Source organism: Phalangium opilio, unplaced genomic scaffold (assembly GCF_054372755.1).
Source record: "Phalangium opilio isolate 3A_F unplaced genomic scaffold, DU_Popi_V2 ptg000032l_1, whole genome shotgun sequence".
Classification (NCBI taxonomy): domain Eukaryota; kingdom Metazoa; phylum Arthropoda; class Arachnida; order Opiliones; family Phalangiidae; genus Phalangium; species Phalangium opilio.
This window is the reverse complement of record NW_028324159.1, coordinates 2,599,918-2,611,059: the sequence shown is the minus strand read 5'-3', so window position 1 is coordinate 2,611,059 and position 11,142 is coordinate 2,599,918. Positions and strand designations below refer to the sequence as shown.

At 36.9% G+C, this 11,142-nt stretch overlaps 1 protein-coding gene and 1 long non-coding RNA gene across 2 annotated transcripts; both read right to left on the bottom strand.

The window, feature by feature from the left end:
• Window positions 1–225: 225 nt before the first annotated feature.
• LOC149685270 (uncharacterized) lies at window positions 226–802 on the bottom strand. Its single transcript, XM_089871111.1, has 3 exons — window positions 764–802; window positions 645–687; window positions 226–578 (listed from the first exon to the last, which is right to left on the bottom strand). The coding sequence occupies exons 1-3, from the start codon at window positions 790–792 to the stop codon at window positions 300–302; spliced, it is 351 nt and encodes a 116-aa protein (XP_089727237.1). The 5' UTR covers window positions 793–802; the 3' UTR covers window positions 226–299.
• A 2,666-nt stretch (window positions 803–3,468) lies between these two features.
• Window positions 3,469–3,770, bottom strand: LOC149685269 (uncharacterized). Its single transcript, XR_016384061.1, has 2 exons — window positions 3,715–3,770; window positions 3,469–3,622 (listed from the first exon to the last, which is right to left on the bottom strand). It is a non-coding gene; the product is annotated as an uncharacterized LOC149685269 (long non-coding RNA).
• Window positions 3,771–11,142: the final 7,372 nt, after the last annotated feature.

Here is an 11,142-nt window from a genome sequence, read left to right as displayed (position 1 = left end):
GCTATCAAAACTTCGGAAAATTTATTGCTCAAAATGTCCAGAGAACCCTTAGTTTTTTAAAACAATTATGGAACATTTTAATATTTTATTGGACAACGTCCAGGGTCCTGTGCTTATTTCCGGCCCTGGTCCAAAACCAGTTTATTAATTTCTTGGACTAGTTTTGAAATTCAAGAAGTGGTGGTTACTACCACTGATCGTCTGGACTAGTTTATGAATTGCAAATCTATAGGAGAAGAAAGGCTGGGACCAGTCCGGAGACCCCTCGTCCTTTACTATTTCGTACCGTACGACCCTACCTAAACGCTGAGAATGCTGGGAGGACTTCGGTGCCGTAAAGGTGGGGGGGGGGGTATTGAGGAAACGTAAAAGGTACATGTACGCGAGTAAAAACATGCCTGAGGACGAAAGACTTGAAGGAAGGCGGTCAATGATATGTGGTACTCGGCTTCGCTGTAGTAAGACAGCATGTTGTGTTCAAAGTTAAAAAATGGGTGCGTGCAAGTTCGATGATACCGTCCCATGAAGGCCAGACTTGAAAAACTAACACGCGAGTAAATCGGGTATAGATCACCGGACTGAAACCATATAAAAAGAGTTACAAATTTAAATAAGCCATTGATACGGAAAAAAGCCATACTTACCCCTTGGTAAGCATTGGCGACGGGAATGTACGTTATATTTACTCTGAAAATGAACAAAATAATTAATTAAACACTTAGCTTTTATGATAAAATGATTTAGCCTATATAGCAAAATTTACCGGCCTGTAGGATGAAGAAGAAAGTCCATGTAAAGTTTATCTCCGGCATGGTGCCACTTGAAATTAAATGTTTTGGTAACAATGTCGTATTGCTTCTGGAAAAACCAAAAATGGAATTTGACCAATATTTTAAAATTGCACGGTTTACAGGTGCAAATTTGTGTGGTTATCTTCAAATCAATATCTATATAAATCAAAGTCCTGACTGACTGACTGATAATCAACGCCCAGCCCAAACCGCTTGCCCTAGAAGTCTGAAAATTTGCAGGAACGTTATTCATAAGTAGTAGGCGCGTAATAAGAAATATTTCCCCCCAATCCTCCGCCATCTTAAAAAAACGACCGGAAATATAAAAAATCTTCTTTGTGCAACAAAGTCCGTGCGTTTTAACCGATCCCACAAATATTTAGTACACTGGTTTCCTTTAACCTATAGACGGGCTGAAAGGTCTTTTGGGTTCGATTTGTTGCAATCTTTTAAATGGCGGCCAGAAACTTAAGAACCCTTCTTTATGGAATAATGTCCGCGTGAAAAGTAATAAAAAATGCATCCCTAGGGGCTGACGGGCAACGCCGAGTGCCTTCGCTCCTAGAGTGCTACAAAATATTAGTCATCAGTAAAATTTACCCATTCTTTATATCATTTTGATGGAAGGCCTTATTACACACGAGCAACGCCGCGGGAATAACAGCTACTATTTTATAATTGCACGGTTTACAGGTGCAAATTTTATGTGGTTATCTTCAAATTAAATGTAATTCGTCTCAAGTTTTCATACACGTTTGATTGATAAACTAGCTAACCAGGAAGACTTATCAAGTACTTACGAATAGCAATATGACTTTCATTATGGTTCTAGTATCCATGATTAGACTCGGTATATAAATTAAAGAAGATGCGAGCGACAACGAGCGAACCAGAAGAGAATTCTACGTTATATGCAGGATTTGTTTAAAAAAATGAAGCGGAGAGGTTATGAAAACCAAATCAATATTTCAGTTCAGATTAAAGCCTTTCAAGCATCATTTCTCTCGCGTGTCTAATCTGAAATTAGAAAACACTTTGCATTAACGTTCGTTTTCTGAAATAGCAGCTCTTTATTTGAACTGTCAATAAATCCAACTATTAGCTTTTTAGCTTATGTATTAACGGTACACTTTGTTTTCGCATTTCGTAAATCCGAACATGACGTTTTCAGAAGTTGGAGTTGTTTGCTTCGAACCAATAACGCGAAATGATCTAAGTTGGTCAAAATACAGTAATTGCTTATGACAGTAAGACTCAGCAACAAATAATGCATAATGAAAAGTATACCCGAATATAATTTTAACCCCTTAAAAAGTTGAGTTTTACAAACTAGCCCTTTGTGAAGGAATTACGTCCGTCGTTTAATAAAGGAATTACGTTTATCGTTCAGTGAAGGAATTTCGTCTACCTTAAATGTAATTTACTCGACAGAGGTCCAAACTGAAATGGTGCTAATTGCGGCTAATTGACCAACATGATTCATGTTCTCTATGCTTCTATGGTCAGTGTATCGAAATAATTTCTCGATAACGGAACTTAGGAACGTAATGAGGCGAGTCGAAGGTTTTTGAAGACGATGGACCCTTTTTTTGTCGTAACAGACAGGAATAATTCTTAATAACGGAAAGGTACAATTTCCAACAATTTGCTCTTCTACATTTTCGCTGCATAGTACAATTCGTTAGGAAGTGGAAATTTAGACCCGCTCGATATTTGCTAGAACCTTGATAATGCATTTTATCCACAAACTCTAAAATATTAAGCAGCGCGACTCGTCGGGCAACGAAATATTCCCTCATCAACCCTTTCTTCCGGGGCTTGGCTAAAATAATCTCCATTTTTCGTGCGTGCTTTTCTTTCTTTTCTTATTTTAGAACATTACGCAAAAATGAGTGCAAATTATTTTGAACAAGGCAACTATCCATTCCGTTTAAACTAAAAGGAGTAGGTAATTTGGTAATATAAGACGAAATTTTTTAGACAGGAAACAATCCATAGACGAGTCGCTAGGTAAAGTTAAATAAAATTCAGATAACGAAATAGTCCAATTTCCCTCGACGTTTCCTCTTTTTAATGATGTATTCTATCTTGAACGTGTGATGTACCGAACACTTAATGAGTTGGGGACCATAAAAGAACCCTTTTATATCATTTCTTTCCAGATCTAGTAATATTTATAAAACGCGAACAGTATATAATACTTCCGTGGAGTAGTTGGCTTCGAATCCTTTAGCGAAGGCAGGTTTGAATTTATTATCTCGAACGATATATTAAATTTTCAATTTCGCGGGAATTATTTTCTTTTCTTTCTTAGGTTAAGCGTTAATTTAATAAATATTTTTATAAACTTCATTCGGCGTCATTTTAATGCTGGAATGGTAGACCGAATTATAGCTGTTTATAATACTCTCTATTTGAACTATGTAACGAAAAGTGTTATAATGCGTGAAATATTTATCCATTCTAGTCTTGATCGTTCGATTAAACCTTTCGACAAACGGCACGTGGTGAACATCGGAAGTCATTAAAACAAATTTAATTTTCCAATTTTTAAGAAATTTCTTAACTTTGAAATTAACAAATTTATATGTAGATATTTATATTTTTCCTGGCTGAACTTTGACTAGTTTTATTTTCGTGTTTTGAAGATATATCGCGTTTTGAAAATGGAGGCGTATTTTAAAACCTACTTCATTTTATTTAATTTTGTATACTATATTTTTTCAACAGTAAAATGTTTATTCTCTAATTCTCCATTCGTCGAGACAATTCTGACTTAAATCGAAAAATAAGTAAGAAAACGGATTTTTAGTCCCGTCAGCGAAATTTTCCTGTAAAAATTTCCAAGTACAAGGATTCATTTGCTTATACAGAAAACTAACTTGCATTTTCTCGCGAACAAGTAAAAAGTAATAATACTCACTCTAGCGATGACAATTTTCATGGACATACTGGAGTCATATTCGTTCTTCGTGGTCTTTTGAAAAATGAAATTCATAACAAAATTTAGACAACAGAAATTGGAGACCTTACCTTTTAACATAATTCACCTATCTAAATAAATGCGTTTTATGGCAACGATAACCTTTTATCACGAGAGTTAGATTTAAGGACGAACATTAAGCATTACAACAGTATTTTCCATGCTATTTTGAAATACGCTAATGGCTCCATGAGGTTGCAATATGGATCGATAGAATTGAGTACAACTATATATTTTGCATTATCTTGAGTTTGATGAAATAGTGGCTCTTCATTTAAGTCTTTAAAAATATCCCACTACAAACGTTTTATCATTCGGTTTTTATAGCTTGGAAGAAAAAACCGAAACACAAAACCTTTATACTACGCACATATATAGTAAGTGCTTTAACGAACACGAGAAATTAAGATTGCACCACAAAAACTATACATTAGCAAATGTATACACGAATATTAGGATTTGGCTTGTGAAACAAATCAAATTCACGATAAAAACCGTAATGATTATATTGCAACGTTGTGTTTTTGTAACTATAGAAACGTAACCACACCAAAACCTTTCACGTGAAGGAAACATTTTGTAAATAAAAGAATACAACAAAGCAACTCCTATATCCACGATCGAAAATCTTAGAATCTCGATTAGGTACAACATAAATTACACAACCTCAAATTGGGTTTTAAACAAAATGATGAGAAAGTTCTTACATAGGTTTCAGAAAATTTGTAAAATTTGCCCTGAACAGTAAAAGGTAAGTGTTGAAAATTAATTGCATAAAGCACAGATATTAATATTTGGAGTTTGATAGACATGATATTAAACTATCCATTATCGGAAAAAAGGCTTCGTTTTTTTGACCAAAATTTTAAGTCTTGTAATATTCGTTGGACATTTAAAGGGTGGGTGTAACAATGGCCATATAATTTAATCCCCTTATTGAAATAAGGATTAATATGTATTCTGATATCAATGGGAGAACGAAACGGATCCTCTTTCATCGATTAGGTCTAATAAAATAATACCAAAACTTCACAGCTAGAGAACCTATTGATGTTTGATTTCCAAATAAGAAATTATAGCTCACTAAGCTCAAGTTTTCGTAATTTCAAATATTTAAATCTAACAAAACCTATTGTTACTCGAAATTATATAGTACTATTCTCGAATACCCCATTTTCCGGGAAGAACTGCAATTGATAGCAATATAAAGTGCAAATCATGCTTGAAAATATTCTGTACCAATGGAGTTTTGGTAAAGATAGATATGCCATTTTAAATAAAATGTTTATAATCATGTTTTTAAAATCGAAAATTCTAGTATTTGTTACTTTTGGCAATAGTTTGACGCCACATTCAACATTTGAAAGTTTAGCATTAACAAAGATAATAACGACTCCAATATGTAATTGTATTATATTCGCTCCTAAGTTAGCCTTTCTACTCCATCAATGTTTTACAATCATCATTTGTGAGCGATAAAGTAAACAGCTGATACATTTTAGATTGAATTCATACTTGGTCTTTTAGTTCATGATTTTTTTTATAAATTTAGTTTATGATAATTTTTTATAAATTATGTTTATTTCAAAGTTGTGACCATTGCCAGCTATTTCAGAGTATCGATGTGCTTCTCTGTGTTGGTTTGAGTTTGATTAATTTAATTTTATATCGAACAGGCCCCAAGCCACGGGGGGCACCAGGGAGCAATGCCCCCTAAAAAATATCCTGCCCCCTCAAATAATATATAACTTTGCCCCTAAATGCCCCCTTACTAATTTCACTTTGACCCTGTGAGGAATATTTCTATTTTGGTATAAACAAATATTAAAACTATTTTGAATTTATATGAAAATATTTTTAACTTTGTGGTCTTCACCCTACTGATAAACTATGATTTTTAAGCTCGAGTTCTTCTTGAGAAATATCCTAGATATGGTTTTTCTTCATCCTTTATTTGTATCTCGGATACACTAGAATTTTTTGCTTTAAGTGTTAATCATTAAGATATATCTCTGGTTTTGCCTTTCAAAATATTTTATTGTCAGGGTAACATTTGCAGCCTCAACAGCCACTTGCAAGGCTAGCTTTCCCGCCTTTCTCGCGTATTTCTTTTCAACGACGAGTTATGTAACATCGTGGTCACATGAATGAAAGTTGAAAGAGCAACTTAACTTTGATAGCCTACAAATAGATCTGACTAGAAATCAAGATTTAGAATTGTTAGAGAGTATATACTGCCGTATACGCCAGTAAATATACGGCGGTGGTAGTCTGCCGGTGGGGGAGGAGCGCATTGCTAGGGGGGTGAAATTGATAACGTCACGTATCACGTGATGGTGTTGACGGGAATTTTGAATTTATTTTTAGTGTATCGGTATGACGTCACGTGACTTATCGATGGTCACTACATTCAGTGTCACTTAACTCTAGTGGTATTGTGGGATATTTTGTACAGTTAGTGGACGATTTCTTGGTAATTCTATAGGTTCAGTAGACGGGAAACGCACTCAAAAAATATTTGTGACTTGATATAAAAATGCCTACATTCCTTAAAAAAGTAAACTTTTTTCAATGATGCCTCGCATCACGGAAGGACAAAGAGTCGAAATTATTACTCTAAGGAGACAAGGATGGACATGGGATACTATCGCTAATCGTGTTGGATGTTCAAGTAGAGGTGCTCGTTACACGTAATCACGATATGAAAGATTCCAAAGGGTTCAAGTAAGGTTTTGCTTAATATTTGCCTTTGGTTTGATTATATAAGTTTAGAGATGTAGAAAGTATAAGGTGGTTCCCCTACGTGTAGGATTTAGATCGACGTGGTAGACCGATCGCCGGCAATGCCGGAGAGACGAGGGCACTCATCAGGGACGCCAAGAACAACGAATTTCTTGCAATCAGACCTTTAAGAGATAGGTGGCAAAACAACACTGGTGTCACGTTACGCCAACAACCGTTTTGGTCCAAATTAAAGAAGGCGGGAGTAAGGAGACGAAGGTCGGCTAATGAGCCTTTTCTCACGCCAGCCCATAAGCGCGCTCGTCGGGAATTTTGCGAAGAAATGCTAACTTGGCCACGGGAAAACTTGGAAAGGTTCATTCTCTTTTCCGATGAAAAAGTAAATATTAACTGGGTAACTTCTTATGCTAATTTCAATTAATTTTATTCTTGTTATTTTATAGTCCTTTCAAAGTTCGCCATCGTCGCCGGTGGTGTGGGTCACGAGGACCACAAATCAAAGATACGACCCGAACTTCGTCAATCATACGAAAAGGAGCGGGCGTTTTAGCGTCAACGTTTGGGGATGTATTGGCGATGGCAGGGTCGGCATTTTGCACCCAATTGAGGGACGTCTAAACGGCCAGTCCTATATTCAGATTTTGCGGAACTCCATGCTTCCCTCTGTGGCCGCTATTTATGACGTGGAAGACCAAAACCGGTAAGTATATTAACATTAATTCTATGGAATTTACTGACTTATCACATAAATATCTCAGCCTGTGGTTCCAACAGGACAACTGCCCCGCACACAATGCCCGAATTGTGGCCAATTTCTTGGACCACGAAGGAATTAACGTGTTGGAATGTCCATCGCACTCGCCGGACTTAAATCCCCTTGAAACCATGTGGGCATATATGGCAAACAACATGGAAAAGAGAATTCCGGACACTCGAGAAGATCTTCTCAAAATGGTTCTTGCGGCATACAACGCTTTGCCACTTGATTTCATCCGGAAATTATGTGTGTCCTTTAGGAAAAGGCTACGAATGGGTTTGCGCGTGAGGGGCGATTCGCTGCCGTATTAATTAAATATTGATCAGTTTTTTCGGTTTACAAATTGATTTTTGCTAAGCGGTTTATTTTTGTTTGCCAAATTGATGCAAAACGGTTTAATCTAGTTAGCCTTCATTATTGCTAAATATTTGTTTTCAAAAATTCATATGTTACTTTTTCTCGCTTTTGATTTATTTATAAACGCACGTTTCTATATGGTAACAAACAGAAAAATAAAAGAATATTTAAAACCAATTTGCAGATTTCGATTCCCATATTTATCGTTTGCATGTTACAATCGAATTTACGTTATCCCTTCATGTTCCGCAGGATCTAACTGGCACTACCCCGACTCATCTAACATATAACAGTCTATTTTTTCTCGCGCCGCCCGTCCGAATTCACTTTCCGTGATTTTTTAAACGATTCTTCTACCAGTTATAAGACCCATCTGCTTAGTGAAACATCCAGGAAATATCTCTGAATGATTTTAAAAATCAAAATAGATTCTGATTTCATCGATAATTTAAAACTGGCACCTTCGGCCAATAGCGTAACGCCCTGGCCTGCCTTCCAGTTTTGGGGTGTCGATTTGCCGTTTTATCTGCAGGTTCTAGTATAGGTTGGACTTAGATTCAAATTTAGCCACCGAGGAGTAATTGTCACTAAGGGGAAAAAATTGCAAAAACGTTATTGGCTACCGCCCGTTGGTGTATTAGCCGCAACGGGCTTTTCTTCTAGTAGTCCATAATTCGACGTAACCTATATGGCCATTTAAACGTCACTCGAATTATTTTCACAAACACTGATAAGTCGTGAAAGAACGGTGCAATCTGAAAAATGTTAACACTTTCTTATTTTCACCTTCCCTCCATGAAGGCCGCTGAAGAACTCTACGATATATTTTCCCAAACCAAATGGCGCCTAGGCAAAACCCCGCCTCAAACACTCTCCTTTCCACCTGAATTGAAATAGATGAGGCGTCGTATTCAATAGCTCGATCCATAAAGTCCTGTCAAAGACATAGCACGGAGGCTGTATCCTATTCCTTGTTGGACGGAAAACCTCTCGTAATCTATATAGTCCAGTTTTTACGGTAGTTATTGTAAACGTGGCTGCCAGCGCCAGCCATGAGCTAAATATTTATGTAGTCTGCTGATTCTGCTACGCGAATTAAGCCGTTGATTCTTTGAAAAACTCCCAAACCTCAGCCGTGCCACGTCTCAAAATCCGGGAAATTTCGAGATTTAGTTGGGAGCAATTTTCTTGGGAAATACGCTAAATGTGCTTGGATCAGGTTTTTTCGTCGATTCCCCTCTTGGTTGGAAATGGGGGGAGGGGGGTCCTTCTGCAGGATTTTATGGCTCGAGCTATTTGCCAGAAAGGCATTTTGATTAATGCATGCTTCCCACTCCCGAAATGTATGTGGGTTTATTTAATACAATGCCATTAAATCCGTTCGGACCGCTTGTTCTCGAATGGCTTCTCAAAATGCAAGAATAATTTCTTGTAACGTCATTCATTGGTTTCTAAGTAAAAGACTACAGAAACAAATAACAACAATTACACCGTTGAAGTATCCCATTAATATTATAAAAAACTATAGTGCACCTTTTCGTAGCATCACCAAATTAATAGGAGTAAAAACCCTGAAAGCGAGAATTCTTGATATTGCGGTAACGCTTTGCACTTCCACACTGTGTGCAACTTGGGACATTCTCAATGTTATGATTTTAAATAAACTATAATATCTCGCAAACTATTAAAGATGCTCAGAAAATATTCACACCTTCTAAATATAAATCGGCCCTGCTGATGCCAAAAATCATATTCATTGTCTCCAAAATTTCATAGTTGAAAAGATTCAACATTTCAGATTTTGGACATTTTGTGATTTTTAAGCACGTGCTTCAACCTTTATCAGAAACTTGAGTCTCGTTTGATGGTAAACCATATTATTTACGATAGTTTCAAGTATCATATCACTGTGATTAACGGTCTTTGAATTATTGAACAATTTCGGAAAAAAAATCAACGGGCAAAGACTTTTCTAAGACTGTACACCATCAAGGAGTTATACAGACATGTTACACTTGATAACTCTATTTTTTCTTCTTAAATAGTTTTGCTAGTTGAATTTATTCGACTTAAGACTGGAGTCCAAAATACGATCATAAAGGCGATTTCCAAGGTACACATTTTTACTAGAAGAGATTTAGCTTCATGAAGTGTGGACAATTTTTGCATTAGTTCCTTGATATTTCAAGTAACGCTTCCTTAATTTCACCATATCCACACGATAGTGAATTGCACGCGTCTTCTCTGGCTGACCTCCTTGTGTCCGAAAGTGATTTTATGGTTTTTGTTTCTTTGTTTTTCTTTAAATGATTAGAGGAGGAGAAAAAACGAAAATGGCTTGAAGAAACATGAAACATCTCTAGATATGGTGGTACAGTCAGCGGCGCATGTTCCAACCAGATTCAAAGAGTGTGCAGCGCATGGAATGTAGTCGGCAAATGGAGCTTTCTCTCGAATCAATGCTTGAAGTCCGGCATACGCACCTGACATATTTCGAGCATTGTCATATTACTGAACCATACAGTTTTTGATGTCCGTTCCGTGCGCTTCTAAATCTAAAATTTCTGCGCTTTTGTGTCCAACTGAAGGAAGGATTTTGAAAAATCTCTCTACTGGGTCACCATTGGGAAGAAAATATGGAAATATCAACGTTAGTTGGTCTATCTTCGAAATATCAACGTTAGTTGATCTTTCTTCGAAATATCAACGTTAGTTGATCTATCTTCGAAATATCAACGTTAGTTGATCTATCTTCGAAATATCAACGTTAATTTATCGACCTTTGAGATGTCAGGGGTGGAGTCTACTCTTATAGAAAAATATTTCGCGGACTTAATTTCATTTACGATTATTTTTGTACTTTCTTGGCCATTAGTTCTATAAATTCATAGCAAATGTAAGAAGACAAATAAGAAACATGACCACGACCTAAATTTCCCCGGTCAGAAAGGTGTTTGGCTAAAAACGGATGAAACTCTCCTATAAGTTTTCCAGGGGACCGCGTTCGCAGTTGGCAAATCGGGGCAAATGTGTTCTCAATTTCCGAACCGGAAATTTGGATTCCACTTATAATGGCTATTACTCCATTGTCTGTCTAACACCACCATCCTTTGGTCTTTTGTCCATCCCACATGGACACCAGTCTGTACACACTGGCTTCTAATACCACCATCCTCTGGTCTTTTGTCCATTCCACATGAACACCAGTCTGAACTTACTGGCTTCTAAACACCACCATCATGCGCTCTTTTGTCCATCCCACATGGACACCAGTCTGTACATACTGGCTTCTAAACACCACCATCACCTGGTCTTTTTGTCCATCCCACATGGACACCAGTCTGTATATACTGGCTTCTAAACACCACCATCATCTGATCTTTTGTCCATCCCACATGGACACCAGTCTGTACGTACTGGCTTCTAAACACAACCATCTGGTCTTCTTGTCCATCCCTCATGGACACCAGTCTGTACATTCTGACTTCTAATCACCACCTTCATCTGATCTT

Coding starts and splice junctions, on each gene's coding strand:
- LOC149685270 (XM_089871111.1), bottom strand. CDS start 792: ATGGACTTTCTTCTTCATCCTACAGGCCG. Junction 688..763: donor CTTCTTCATCCTACAGGCCG/GTAAATTTTGCT, acceptor GTTCATTTTCAG/AGTAAATATAACGTACATTC. Junction 579..644: donor TCGCCAATGCTTACCAAGGG/GTAAGTATGGCT, acceptor ATATGGTTTCAG/TCCGGTGATCTATACCCGAT.